General features: G+C 40.7%; 1 protein-coding gene across 1 annotated transcript in view; it reads right to left on the bottom strand.

The window, feature by feature from the left end:
* The window catches only part of naa15a (N-alpha-acetyltransferase 15, NatA auxiliary subunit a), a 104,144-nt gene that overhangs the window by 40,948 nt on the left and 47,273 nt on the right, over positions 1–15,923 (bottom strand). The window contains exons 5-8 of the mRNA XM_048531329.2: positions 13,668–13,802; positions 6,311–6,464; positions 5,523–5,642; positions 4,505–4,600 (exon numbers count right to left, since the gene is read on the bottom strand). Coding sequence (XP_048387286.1) covers positions 4,505–4,600; positions 5,523–5,642; positions 6,311–6,464; positions 13,668–13,802 — 505 coding nt within the window. The remainder of the gene's footprint in view (positions 1–4,504; positions 4,601–5,522; positions 5,643–6,310; positions 6,465–13,667; positions 13,803–15,923) is intronic.

The following is a 15,923-nucleotide window of genomic DNA, read 5'->3' as shown; positions in this document are numbered from 1 at the left end:
CCCTACAACCACACATCAACGAATACCAGTCACGGTCGGACATAGAGCAGTTTTTCCGCCGTCTTCGCCTGCATGCCTACTTCTTCAACCGGGAACCCAACCCTCCTTCCACTGACCCCTTCACCCGCTTCCAACACAAGTCCTCCTCCTGGACACCACCCCCAGGCCTCCTACCCTCCCTCGACCTCTTCATCTCCAACTGCCGTCGAGACATTAACCGCCTCAACCTCTCCACCCCTCTCACCCACTCCAACCTCTCCCCCGCAGAACGGGCAGCCCTCCGCTCCCTCCGCTCCAACCCCAACCTCACCATCAAACCCGCAGACAAGGGTGGCGCAGCGGTAGTATGGCGTACTGACCTCTACATCGCCGAGGCCAGACGCCAACTCTCCGACACCACCTCCTACCGCCTCCTCGATCATGACCCCACACCCGAGCACCAAACCATCATCTCCAACACCATTCATGACCTCATCACCTCAGGGGACCTCCCACCCACAGCCTCCAACCTCATTGTTCCCCAACCCCGCACAGCCCGTTTCTATCTCCTTCCCAAAATCCACAAACCTGCCTGCCCTGGTCGACCCATCGTCTCAGCCTGCTCCTGCCCCACCGAACTCATCTCCACCTATCTGGACTCCATTTTCTCCCCTTTGGTCCAGGAACTCCCCACCTATGTCCGTGACACCACCCACGCCCTCCACCTCCTCCAGGACTTCCAATTCCCTGGCCCCCAACACCTCATATTCACCATGGACGTCCAGTCCCTGTACACCTGCATTCCGCATGGAGATGGCCTCAAGGCCCTCCGCTTCTTCCTGTCCCGCAGGCCCGACCAGGCCCCCTCCACCGACACTCTCATCCGCCTAGCGGAACTCGTCCTCACACTCAACAACTTCTCTTTTGACTCCTCCCACTTCCTACAGACTAAGGGGGTGGCCATGGGCACCCGCATGGGCCCCAGCTATGCCTGCCTCTTTGTAGGTTACGTGGAACAGTCCATCTTCCGCACCTACACAGGCCCCAAACCCCACCTCTTCCTCCGGTACATTGATGACTGTATTGGCGCCGCCTCTTGCTCCCCAGAGGAGCTCGAACAGTTCATCCACTTCACCAACACCTTCCACCCCAACCTTCAGTTCACCTGGGCCATCTCCAACACATCCCTCACCTTCCTGGACCTCTCAGTCTCCATCTCAGGCAACCAGCTTGTAACTGATGTCCATTTCAAGCCCACCGACTCCCACAGCTACCTAGAATACACCTCCTCCCACCCACCCTCCTGCAAAAACTCCATCCCCTATTCCCAATTCCTCCGCCTCCGCCGCATCTGCTCCCACGATAAGACATTCCACTCCCGCACATCCCAGATGTCCAAGTTCTTTAAGGACCGCAACTTCCCCCCCACGGTGATTGAGAACGCCCTTGACCGCGTCTCCCGCATTTCCCGCGACACATCCCTCACACCCCGCCCCCGCCACAACCGCCCCAAGAGGATCCCCCTCGTTCTCACACACCACCCTACCAACCTCCGGATACAACGCATTATCCTCCGACACTTCCGCCATTTACAATCCGACCCCACCACCCAAGACATTTTTCCATCCCCACCCCTGTCTGCTTTCCGGAGAGACCACTCTCTCCGTGACTCCCTTGTTCGCTCCACACTGCCCTCCAACCCCACCACACCCGGCACCTTCCCCTGCAACCGCAGGAAATGCTACACTTGTCCCCACACCTCCTCCCTCACCCCCATCCCAGGCCCCAAGATGACATTCCACATTAAGCAGAGGTTCACCTGCACATCTGCCAATGTGGTATACTGCATCCACTGTACCCGGTGCGGCTTTCTCTACATTGGGGAAACCAAGCGGAGGCTTGGGGACCGCTTTGCAGAACACCTCCGCTCAGTTCGCAACAAACAACTGCACCTCCCAGTCGCAAACCATTTCCACTCCCCCTCCCATTCTCTTGATGACATGTCCATCATGGGCCTCCTGCACTGCCACAATGATGCCACCCGAAGGTTGCAGGAACAGCAACTCATATTCCGCCTGGGAACCCTGCAGCCATATGGTATCAATGTGGACTTCACCAGTTTCAAAATCTCCCCTTCCCCCACTGCATCCCTAAACCAGCCCAGTTCATCCCCTCCCCCCACTGCACCACACAACCAGCCCAGCTCTTCCCCCCCCCACCCACTGCATCCCAAAACCAGTCCAACCTGTCTCTGCCTCCCTAACCGGTTCTTCCTCTCACCCATCCCTTCCTCCCACCCCCAGCCGCACCCCCAGCTACCTACTAACCTCATCCCACCTCCTTGACCTGTCCGTCTTCCCTGGACTGACCTATCCCCTCCCTACCTCCCCACCTACACCCTCTCCACCTATCTTCTTTGCTCTCCATCTTCGGTCCGCCTCCCCCTCTCTCCCTATTTATTCCAGTTCCCTCCCCCCATCCCCCTCTCTGATGAAGGGTCTAGGCCCGAAACGTCAGCTTTTGTGCTCCTGAGATGCTGCTTGGCCTGCTGTGTTCATCCAGCCTCACATTTTATCATCTTAAAATGTATGGTGTTGAGATTGCATGCACAAAAACGCTCTCCCATTGCTACCTCGAACATCTCTCTGGGTTTCTTCCCCAGAATTAGATCCAGCACTGCACCTTCCTTTGTTGGGTCTTCTACACATTCATGTAAAAATCTCTCCTGAATATATTTCAGCAAATCTTTCCCCTTTCAACCCTTTACGCTATAATTATCTCCATTAAAGTTTGGGTGCCAGTAACTCAGCCACATAAGGGGCATTTAAACAGTCCTTGGATAAGCATATGGATGATGATGGGATAGTGTAGAGGGAGGGGCTTAGATTAGGTCACAGGTCGGCGCAACATTGAGGGCCAAGGGCCTGTTCTGTGCTGTATTGTTCGATGTTCTATGTTCTAAAATCAAGTGGACAGACCTTTTTTAAAAGTTGACATGTTGGCTGAGACCAATGATTCTATTCCACAAGGAATATGATGCTGATTTTGAAAATTTAAAATAATTCTATTTATTTAAGCCCTTGTATCCACTTACTGCTACACTCAATTATTTTCATTTTTAGCTCTATTAGGTTGCATCATTCTATATTCAAATATATTTTTAAGACTTCGTTCCTAGTGTGCATGAACATCAGCAAAGCACAAAATCACTTAAAATTCAATCTAGAAATATCTCGAGTTAAAGAAAAAAATCCTCAAATTTGCAACTTAATTTATAGGAGTTAGGTTTAAAGGTTGCAACACTGTTCCCATTCATGGGACACAGGCGACATTACCTGCCATTTTTGGAAAACTCAACTGGATAAAACATCAAGTAAGCAGTTAACTTGCTCTCAGAGGTTCTACGAATCTTGAAGACAACAATCTTTGTGCATGGGACCACGACAAATTTGCAAGATCCCCTTCAAGACACACAGCACCCTGACTTCGAACTTCGCCAGTCTTTCACCAGTAAGGTAAAAGTCTTGGAACTCACATCTATGTACCTATGCCCCTAGGACCGAAGCAGTTCATGGCTGCAGCTAATCACCACATTCTCAACAGTAATTAGGGATGGGAAATAAATGCTCATCTAGGCAGCAATGCCACATCATAACCCAAAAAAACAAAGAAAACAGGGATAGTGTGTGTAGCCCAATTACATCCAAGGTTCTAATGTAAATTGGATCAGACTATTCCACTTTCATTCATGGCAACTTAAGTATACATCAATCCGTTCCTTTTGGCCACAGCCGCAATCAACATTTTAAGGACAATTTAAAAATGCTGCCATATTCTACCAAATTTATCTCTACAACTCCAAATCTGTTTTAAAGCATTAAACCAATTACTCTATCAAAAAAGCTTGGCAGCTAACATGGTCTAAACCATTTCTTTTTCACAGAAAGAAATCTGCTCTTGTTCCAAGGAAATTGTATCAACTAGTCCAAATGAAGCTTCTTATTTTCCTGGTGGATAATACATTACCAAATTCCTAATATAGTCGACATTCAGACAGGCCATTAAGAGAAAGTCATAAACACAGAACAGCAGCTGCGCCATGTGCCAGAATCACAAATTAACGAAATGACGTATCATACAGGTCAATACTTTTAATTAAGTCTTATTCCAAGTATTTGAAATAAAAGCAAAACAAAGTAAAGAATTGATGAGAATTATTCAGGGCTTGCTAATCCGCATAAACCTCAGCCACCACTCCATTTCACTTAAAATGAAAAAAGGTAAAATTCATATTTTCACAGCAATCAATTCTCCCAACAAAGCTGGAATACACTTTCAGAAGCAACCCGAGCTTCTCAGATTATTTCACTGTAATTGAGCCCTTATCCAGTGATGAGTGTGTGTAATTATTCCACTGAAGAATATTGTAACAAGGTATAAAATGTCGATATGTAACATTTAAAATTTAAGGTATGAAATAGCATTTTCAAAACTGAAAGATTAATGAAAATATAATTTCACTCACCAGATAAGAAGTTTAGAGGTAGCCTTCTAGGCACCAGCCCTTTGGGATACTTAGTCCAAGCATTTTCATAGACATCAAGTCTCTCCTCCACATTGGCTATAGATAAAAACAGAAAAAACAAACTAACTAATTGCAGTAGACAAAAAATAAATCCGGTTGAAAAGTTCAGCACCAACTCTTCAATGGTTCAGTATTATCTTAATGGCTGAACAATGCAGAGAAGTGCTGGTTGAGTTAATAGAGTTGCAACAATTGGGCTCAGCACTTGTATTTGGCGGTGGAAACTTTAGCTCAATTGCATTTCTGATACAACAGAGAAAAGAAAATGAAAACTGGCAAGAGCAGCAGTGGAAAGCTAATGCTTCTTTCCATTTTAAAAAAAATCATAGCTAACTGTCCACTCTCTCAAACCAAGTTGAGGTTTACATCTAGTAATTCTTTTTCCTTTCTCTTCTCTTCAATCATTTAAGTTCCAAATGATATTTCAAGGTATCAACTCAGTTACCTGAAAACTTATACCCTCTCCCCATTTCAGAAAGACAAGCAAACTATAAGACTGTAAGACACTACTGTCAGCCATAGAAGGGCTCTGAAAAAGAGCTCATGCTAGGATGACAATTCCACTAACATGCCCAGTCTTAGCACAGCATCTGAAAACCCCACAAACTTTAGTACATTTCCAACTGCAAGTAGTTGATACTTCCACGTAAAGATTCGTTTTACATTAGACACAGACAGGTTCTTTACTTTGTGAACTTACTTAAAATTTTACTTTTAGTATTGCCTCCAAAGATGGAGGGTGGAACCTGAATAAAGTTACATGACAGGAATTTATCACTATAATTTCATAAAACCACATCAAGATTAATTTAGGAAAGAGAGTTTGGCCTTAGAAGCTTGCATGTCAAATTCAAGTTCTCTCTCTTGAAATGCCATAAAAAAAACTCAACTCAGGAGCACCTTTTCTCAGCCAAAATCTGAAACTTGAGAAGAGCCCACACTTTCAGATATAACTCACCAGGCCTCAATGCCTTTTCTAGTCCTTCATAGTAGGCCCAGTTTTCAGGGTTTCTCTCCAGCAATCGCCTGTAAACCTCTGCAGCCTCCTTTAGTCTGTTCAGTTTTAACATTAGTTCTCCTGTTTGGAAACAGGTTACATGTTACATTAAATTTTACCATTGGACAGAAAATATTTGCCAGTATATTTTTCTAAACATCGCGCTCATTTATTTTGGTTACCGAACTTTGGAATTTCTGAAAAGAGTGTATATGCTACAAGAGCATACACTGTAATTAGAGATTACTTTCTGTAATTAACTTTTGAAGACAGACAGACAAAATACAGTTGGTAGTCCATAAGACATAGGAGTGGAAGGTCGCCCATTCGGCCCATCAAGTCCACTCCGCAAATGCGGCTAACACAAGCTGATCAAAAAGACTACTGAATTTATACATTTGAAAATTTAAAAATGATACGATTACAAAATATCCTAAGAATTTGTTTTTTATTTCCAAAGAAAGAAATGCCATAATATTTTTGATGGCATTGGAAAGAAAATACTTCCTTTTAAAAGCTGAAGTTATGAAAATGGTTGACTGTACTCAATTGTTCTGTCACCATTTGGCACACGACTCTGAGATAGACTAGCTTCTTCAGAAGTGCACAAATAGCAAGACATTGAGTATTAGTTTTTAACCAACTACATTAATTTAAATTCAAGTATTCATGCTTTAAATTACAGAATAGGAATGTAAATACATTTCAGCATTTTCACAAGTTGTAACAAATAGAAACATCTGCTCTACCTTGGCACTCTTCCACAGCCAATTTGTCACAAATTTGTTTCTCATGATTGTCGAGATGCTCCAAAGCCTCCTTATACATCCCTCCTTCCCGCAGTACTTGATTCTGGTAAAGTAACAGTTCACTATACTCATAATCAATTTTATCGGGAGAAGCCTATTAAACAAAAAACAGAGATTTTGTAAATCCTTTACCTTCAGAAACATTCAACTAAGTGTACTGAAAAATATCAACAGAATACATGTCCACTCCCAACCTCAAGGACACTGTGAAAGAAGCAATAGTTGTACTTGATAAGAATTTACTGCAAAGCATGAAGTGAACATGTTGTAATTAAAAATACTTCAAGTTAATGCTTCCTTTACTTATCTTTGTTCCTTAAAATTAGTCACAACAGACTTCATGACAACACTCATTTTACAGACATATGCTCGTCATACCTTGAATTTAAGCCATGTGTCTCAGCTAAAATTCAGGGCTTGCAGACTGGACTACGAATGTGAAGTCTAGTATGTATAGCTTTCAGAACTTTCTGACATGTAACTGGTGCATCAACGGGAGCGAAATTCTATTCGAATTTACAAATCTCATTTATTTTCCAAAAAGGCCAGAAGTAGTTGGTTACAAAACTAAAAACACAACATAATTGTATTTCAAAAAAACCCCCTAATTTCCCATCTTTTAGTTTGGTTAAGGAGAAAAATCAATGTTTTAAACAAGAAAACTGAGGAGGAAAAGAATTGTATGATGTCAATATTATATAAAGGTTATGAAGGAGTATTCTTTGGCTCCCATTTGCTTGGCCCAGGCCCTAAAACACTACTGAATTCTGCATCCAATCACATCTCAGCAAGAAGCACAACACCCCAGTGTTCAATACTCTGAACTGCCATTCACCACACATCCACCCTGAAATCAGATAATGCTCCTTTGAAACACTCAAATGTCCAATAGGTATCAGGTCAGTGGTCCTACATTCTTCTCTCAGTGATACTAGTGCACCTACTTTTATGTTTCTTATAAACATCTGCACCATTGAGGCCAGCTCACAGAGCAGGACAAGGATTCTGGGATTGCTTCAAATTACTTCCAGAACTTGAAATTCCAGTTCTACAAAATTCTAGGTATATTCCTAATGAGTTAGGAAAGATCGCCACTGTTCAACGTTTCTTTGACCAGGGTTTTGGGTCATCTGTCCGCTTAGTGGCTTGGTATCAAATTTTGTTTGATAGAAATCTCTCAAAGTATCTTGGCACAGCTTGCTATCTTAAAGACCTTATGTGAATCTAAGTTATTTTGTTTGACCACATTAGTTTTTTTTCCCTGTATTCACTACAGTACTAACTTGTCAATAAAAGTGACACACCTTTTAAAGATTCAATTCATACAATCTACTGCCAGGTCAAACGAAACTCACTTCCAAAATCACATTCAATTATGCACATAAAATAAACCATTAGGTCACAAGCCCCACAGTTTCACCTATCCGAGTTGATCTTACAGCATAATATTAAAAACATTAACAACCAAAACATACACTAAAAATAGAAATTTCTTCCTAAAGACAAATTTGGTTCTAAAGATCAAATGTATCACAAACAAATAATATCACTTTACAAGTCAGCGGGTGAAAAGTGGCTTTCCAATAGGTTGGTGTGCGGACAAGGTGAGAGCCAGGGAGGAGAAGCTGAAGTCCCCAGTCATTGCAACAAACATTGAGAACTTTAAATTTATGAATGGAAAATAGGAATGGGAGCCAGGAGCTAAGGGACTGAGGGTGAAACCAGAAACAGAGGAAATAATCATATTGGTACTGCAGACAAAGACATTAAAGTGAAACTCACATGATTAAATGAAAATATTGCCATTATTTTATTAGCAACATTTAGCAAGATGACTAAGCAGGCACTTACTTTGGAAGAATTTATTAAAATGGTAGTATTCCACCATCAGATTTCTCAAAGCCAAGAAAGACTTTTTAAAACATGCAGTCACTGCTATAATGTAGGAAAAGCAGCATTCAATGACCATTTGACATCACCATAAGATCCCAAAAATAACAATATGATAATGATTAGATTTTCTGCATTTTGGCTGATATTACTTTATGGGTAAATAAAGAAGGGAACATTGCAAATAACTTCTTCAAAAGAATGCAATGGGATTGTTCATGTCCACCTTTGTGGACAGATAGCACCCAGGGAATGACTAATCTGCATTTTGTTTGTTCTTATATATGAGCTGAAGCAGAGAGGAAAGATGCAGTTAACGGCAGGTAGGAAATAACAAACACAGACAACCCTTGCTTAAAAATGTAGACATGTTCCTGAAAATTATGATCGAGTAAAATGACTTCTCCTTCTCCTGTTTCCCAGCGTTTTCTGCATGGTACAACGTCCCTTCCTTAAGCACATTAGATTGGTTCCATTCTATGGCATGTCATTGGTAGTTTAAATTTTAAGATCAATATTGGACTGGGTTTTGTCATTGGCTCCCACCTTTGCATGCTGGTAGGTACACAGCCCAACCAAATTGGCCATTAGTCTCTAGTCAGATTTTTAAGCAATGGTCCACCGAGAAGAGCTCCAGATGGGGTAAGTTTAGGCAATAATGAACAAGAAAGGAAGTCTTCTATGGCATCTTTCATAAACATTACCTCAAACTATTTTATAGCTAGTAAAGTATTGTAAACGTTTAATCACTGTTTCAATGTAAGAAGGTAATTAGCTTGAAGTTTGTTAGCCAACCAAAAATCACTGACAATTTAATGCAGAAGTAATGACATCACGTAGCCAGGTTGGGGAGGTAAATTCATCTATTTATTTAGGAGTCCATTTAAGAATCAAACCACAACACAGCTGAAGGCTAAAACTACACAATTGCTTGGAATTTCTAATTCTCCCAGAGAAGGTGGCAGGAAGATGTACTGCACGGCTGCATTTGTCACAGGTACCCTGACAGAACTGTTAGGAAGACAGACCCAGTGACAGAGGAAGAACGGGTACATATAGTTCCAAGTTTGGATAGTATGTGGTTTGGAATGGATATGTAGATGGTGGTGCTCCCATCCATCTGCTTCTCTTTTCTTTTTTGATCTAGGAGTTCACAGGTGTGAAAGGTATTGTTGAAGGGTCTTAATGAGCTGTTGCATTGTAGTTCGTGGTAAAAATGGGCAAACACTTATTGATATCCTTTATAGAATCCTTACAATGTGGAAGCAAGTCATTCAGCCAGAGTCCAAAACAACCCTCTGAAATCCCTGTAATACTGCATTTTACATGGCTAATCCACCTAGCTTGCACATTCCTGGACATGATGGGCAATTTAGCATGGCCAATCCACTAAACCTGCACATCTCTAGAAATGATCTGATATTAATATCTCAGACACTTCATAAATAAAATGTTTTTTTAAAAAGAATGGAAAAAATACAACTTAAGATGGCCAGTGATCACCTGGCTAGGTAACAACAAGCTTATGAAACTAACAATGAAGAACCAGACTGAGCCAAAATTGCTCGACAGCTATAAAATGACAAACTCCTACGTGTCCCTGCTGGTTCACAGCTTTCTGTAAGTTAATAAATTGCAGTGACAGCTGCCTACAAAATACCCTGTTTGAAATAACTAAAATGCTGGTCATGGGAACAGACCAGGGAACTATATTCAAGGCAACAGCTTTTGGAGAGGGCAAATGGATGGTAACAGCAGAACTAGAAGATGCTCTGTCTTCTCAGTTTTTCTTAGACTCCCAAAAGCAGTAACTGGTGGTAACCAGAGAAACATCCAAGTAGTCAACAACATCTACACATTTTACTGCTGAAGATAAAAGATATTAATGAAATAACCATGGTCTGGGAGTAAAATATCAGTTCAAAGACCAGAGGATTTTTAAACTGCAAATTTTTGATGCCTCTTTTTGCTCTAGATACTCTCCTCTATACTCGTGTGAGTGAGTGAGTGAGTGAGTGACAGAGTGTGTTTGATGTGTTTAATTATTTATCCTTAAGATAAGTAACAGATTCTCTTTCTTTCAAACACGAAAGCCTTGCAGTTGGCTCTTTCATTTTGATCTAGCAAACTACACATTTTGAGTAACTTCTGATACAGCAGCATGATAAAAAATGCAAACACTGTATAGTGACCTGCCAAAAGTTGAAAGACAGGGAACTTGACTAACCTCTTCTCACCTGGACATAATTATCTTTTTCTGAGGAATACACTGTTGTAGGTCTTGTGGTGCAGTGGTAGTGTTCCTAATTCTGAGCCAGAAGGCTTAGGTCAAATCCCATCTGTGCCAGAGGTGTGTAATAACATCTCTGAATATGCTGATTAGAAAATATCTATCCTCTGTGTGGGACTTGTGGCGCAATGGTAGTGCTCATACCTCTTAACCAGGACACCCGGGAAGGTTGGGGGTGAATTAAATCAGGTGAGCTGCCTTGCCCTGGATAGTGTCCTGCTTTTGCAAAACTCCAAACAAGCAGAAATTAATTCAGCACATTTGAGGACATCTTTCAGACATTAGAATGAAAGTTACTCATTGCAAAATAGCATCTGACCTGCTGATGCCACAGTATTCAAATAGTTGGTCCAGTCAACTTTGTGATCAATATATTCAACAATAGTAATTCTGTCAAACATCAAGGAGAGATGGTAAGTTCCTGTTATAAATGATCTTTGGTTGATACTTCTATGGCATGTGTCACTTGCTAGACTTATTGACTAAGCGTGAATGGCATTAGGTATTGATGCACCTGAGGAACCATGAATTCTACCCAATGCTGTGCAATTAACAGTGAACGTTATAACTTCTGACCTTAAGGAGGAGGGAAAGTTATGATCAGGTAACTGAAGACGTTTGGACGTTACAGCATCGTGTCGAGGAACTCCTATAGCAATGTCCTGAGCCTGATACGATGGCCTCCAGAAATGACAACCTTTGTCCCATCCCTACTAATCCTTGTGCCCCAGAACTCGGCCGAGGAATCAGAATCCCTCCCTTTTGCATCCTTTCACCAGTCACACATTAACTTGCTGTAACTAGCTGTTTATATACAAAACTAGTACATGATATTTCGCTTGGCCAGAAATTGTCAACTTGGAAAAATATTCTTTAACTTCCCTCCATTATTGCTGAAATTGTTTAATTCTTTTCTACGTTTGTTTTCAACACTGACCACAACCTCTGGCTGATCCTCTTCCCCTACCAAAAACTTCAGCAGCCATTCAGTACTTTTTTTTAATATATAAAACAGGGATCAGGCAAAGCAATACATTTAAGGCTACTTCTGTACTTCACGTGGATTCTAGCAGGCTTTTGACGTATCTTTTGGTGTCTCCATTTGGTGCAAAAGACGAGACAAGAGCATTAACGACCATCTTTAACTTGAAGTGGCAATCGGATGACCCATCTTTACATCTCCCACATTTACTGGCGCCATAAATACAAGCCATCAGCCGAGTTTGACTTATTATACATGATATCGAGCAACAGCTGAAACAACAGAAACTGCCACTGGATAAAGACTATGAAACCTGACAGCATCCCAGCAGTAATAATGAAGGTATATGCTCCAGGTGTAGCAATGCCTCAGCCAACAATGCTAATAAACATTATATATAACATTCATAAACAGATAATGTGTGAGTTAATGTGTGACTGGAGAAAGGATGCAAGAGGGAGGGATTCGGTTTTCTGGGCTCAGTTCTGGGGCATAAGGATTAACAGGGATGGGACAAAGGTCCACACAATAAAGGTTAGCTAGTGGTAATGAGATGGTCAATAATATGGAACAGAAAGCACGTAAAGGATGCACTGAGTACTGGGAGAGATAAACATTAGAATACAACATAATTGAGAAAAATGAAGAATCAGGGTTTGGAAACGTGGGGCATATTAAACCAGTGTAAGTGCACATATTGCAAGATGCAATACAAAAGATTATGATTATGGTGTTGCGAATTTAGGCACTGTGCCTGTGATCCAGAAGGCAAGATGTTAGAATTTGTTTGTAAAAATGATAGGGGAGGGAAGGATGCATGGTCCCTTTAGGACGTGACATGCTTTACTAAGCTTGAAGATTAAAAAAAGTCTGCAAGCAGCTACAGAAGCTCAGACAGCACTTACATCAAGACTTATGTATCAACTGGCTGTACAGTTGGCAACCTCAGCTTGTTTTGATGTTAAGGTAACCAGCTTGACTACCCAGGCACTTGAGACTAAAAATCAACTGAGTTTAAATTTGATGATGTTGACATGTATAAACAATCCTATTGTAAGAAAACTGATGAGTCATTAAGGGTATACAAGAAGAGGATTTTTGAAAATCAGTGAGACTGCAAACTGCCATCAGAAAAGTAAAACTCTGGCTCTTAGAAATCTATAATCTCCCACAGTAAGCACCATTTAAAAACAAAAATGTATTATGGCACTCTTAGCTAATATTCCTGATACAAGAACTTGACAGACGAAGGCTAGAGGACAGCAGAGAAGGCAAAGAACATTCCAGAAAATTTATCCTGACTGTAATTTCAATAGATTAAATTTTAATTTATTTTTCTTATTTCATTGGTTTATGTAAGTGAGATTTGTATTTATTGGAACAGCATACCATTAGAATTTTGTTTTATTCTGGAATAGTTCATAGTTAAGGGGGAATTGTTTGGTCTGTTACTAGTTGTGTTAATTTGTTAACTGTTTGAGTTTGATAAATAAATTGTTACTTGTTGATTATAGAGTGCCTGTCGGAAGTTCATCTTATTTCACCTCTCCTTTACAAGATAATGAGAGATGAGAGGCAGGTAAACCACTTTTCAGATTCCCTTTAACAGACTGAGGCGAGGCAAGCCTCTCTGGCTGTTTTGGTTTTAATTATCAGAGGCGTCAACCACTCCTCTGTAATACTTGTAATAACAGAATGATCTCAAAAAAACAAAATGGGCATTTAATATTTCTAGCTGCACTTTTCTTTATTAATTCATGGGATATAGGTGTCACTGACTGGGCCTGCAATTATTGACCATCCCCAATTACTCCTGAAAATGTGGCGAACTACCTTCTTGAGCCACTGCAATCCATTTGGAATAGTAGACCAACAATACAATTAGGGAGAGCGCTAGGGTTTTGACCCATCGACGGTAAGGGAACGGCAAGTATATTTCCAAGTCAGGATGGTGAATGGTTTGATGGGAACATGCAGTGGTATTCCCATGTATCCGCTGCTACTGTACTTTCAGATGGCAGTTGCCATGGATTTGTCTTCAGGGAGATCGGGTGGGGAAAAGAAGTTGCTTGCTGGGGAGAACTGAACAAGTTCTATCAAACTACTGTTAAAGCTACAAATACACTATAGCATACTTGCTGTGTCTTTCTGAATTCTTCTAGAATTTTAGAAGCCATGTCATAATCTTCCAGTAAATGGTATGCAATTGCATAGCCAATCCAGGACGCTCGCTGAGCAGGACGAAGCTGAAGCAACTGATACCTGGTCTCCTGAAATATACCAAACACATGTGGGTCAGTGGCTTATTATAAAATTGTATGAAAATACAATGCTTTTAATTTTATAAATTTCTGTTCAAGTTGAAAATTTTACAAATAAACAAAGAATAGCACATGGTTTTGAACTGGAATTCAAGGTAACAGTAATAAGTGCATTTGTCCATCAAGTAATGGGTAAAGTAGAATGCTTTCTCCACATAAGTATCTTAAAATTGATAAACACCACTGAGATCAAACAATAACACGTTCCCTTTCCATAAATGATGCCTGACAGGCTGAATATTTTAAACAGTTTCTCTTACTTCATATTGTTAATACCCATGGCATTTTGATTTTTGTCTTCAAATTGAAGCTTCATGCCAAAAGAATACTAGTTCCCTTCCGTAACGGTACTCTAACCCAATGTAGATATAGGACAGAAAGGAATGTTACAATAAGAGGAAAATTTCTGAACACATTCTGAAAAAAAAAGGGAAGTAATTCAGTGTTTTTATTTCATGCTTTGCAGTTTGCAAATATGGTTGAATTTGTGACCAATGCCATTGCTATGCGAAGAATCACATGTGGGTGCACAGAATTGGGATGCTGCTTTTAAACTTGCATTTAGCAGCAGGTCCTAAGCATTCTAAATAAATATAAATAAAGTAATCATAGCCAAGAAATACATAAATTTTGAAGAAATGATTCGGGGGAAAATTGAAAGTCAAAATCCTTGGACCCAACTTGTGCCAAAAAATTACATAAAAATAAAGAAACTGTGAATTGCTTCAATTACCGTCAACAGCTGGTGTGGCATCACGGGTGCAACTATGCACGCGCAGATGGATCACAGCGGCCATGTTTAATGGCAGTGCCGATCTCCTGCGTTGGGAACATACACGCCGTGAGATTATTTCAATGTGCTTATCTTGTTTGATGACATCAAAACTGTCGGACACAGATTACCTTGATTTGGATCAGAAACCAACTAACTGGCAAAGTGAAGTCAGCACATCGAAGCTTTCAAAATTCTGGTGGACAGCTTTTTTGATGTCAACAACTTATAACTGCTAATTCTAATTTATTGTCTATAACTTAACCTTCTTATAAGTTGATGTTTATGCTGCAGCCATCATTATCTGGCAGGTGTCAGAAGTACAAATGAAAGCTTTCATGCCATCTTGTACCAAGGAGGTATATGCCGAAGGATTTTAACGAAAAATTCTTTCAATGCAATAACCATGTTGGTACTCTTCCACCTATGCTATAGATCTTAAGACACTTGAGAATTTAGACGCAGCCGACAGTATTTTGTGCTCAAATGAGATTTTTCGATTATTGTCCCTCCCCCACTCTTAGCCTTGGTATTCTTAGTATAGCAATTAGTTCACTATACATCAAAATTCAAAATCTGTTGTGATCCATGTGACTCAGTAGCTCTTCAAGTGGTACTTCTTCCTAATGACACAATAAAGATGTCCCCAAAATAAACGCTAAGAAAATTCTACATCAACAGATAAAACTTGTAACATTCACTGGTAATAGAGTGTGAAAATAATACATTACAATGCCATTCACTCCAAATGACCGCAGGGCAAATTTAGTGAACAACTCAATGAATGCACTTGAGAAAATAAACATTAACTACGCATAATGTTAAAAGCTTTTCTGTGAAAGGAAAAGATGAACAATAAAACTGCATGATATCTGTAAACAAATTACATATGGCTAATGACTTCAAGAGTACATTTGCTCAAAAATATTCAACAGAAAGTTACTTCAAAACAGGTATTTTGGTGTTATTTTTCAATTCTTATTAATGGTAAAAGAATGGCCTTTAGGGAAGGAAACTGCTGAGCTTACCTGCTCTGGCCTACATTTGACTCCAGACCCATAGCAATGTGGCTGAGTGTTAAGTGACCACTGGACAATCAAGGATAGACAGTAAATGCTGGTCTAGCCAGTGACACCCACAATGCCATGAATGGATAAAGGAATGATTAATACTTTCAAGGTTTCAAGAGACTGATGGGCAAAATATTTGTGGGAAACGCAACAAATCCAGCAGCTAGTGCCACAAGGGTTAAAGAACAAAGAAAAAAACCTTTTTGCAGAGCAAAAGCAACGTATACT

This window comes from Stegostoma tigrinum, chromosome 1 (genome assembly GCF_030684315.1).
Source record: "Stegostoma tigrinum isolate sSteTig4 chromosome 1, sSteTig4.hap1, whole genome shotgun sequence".
In the NCBI taxonomy this organism is placed as follows: Eukaryota; Metazoa; Chordata; class Chondrichthyes; order Orectolobiformes; family Stegostomatidae; genus Stegostoma; species Stegostoma tigrinum.
The sequence above is the reverse complement of the archived record's forward strand: the minus strand, read 5'-3'. Positions and strand labels throughout refer to the sequence as shown.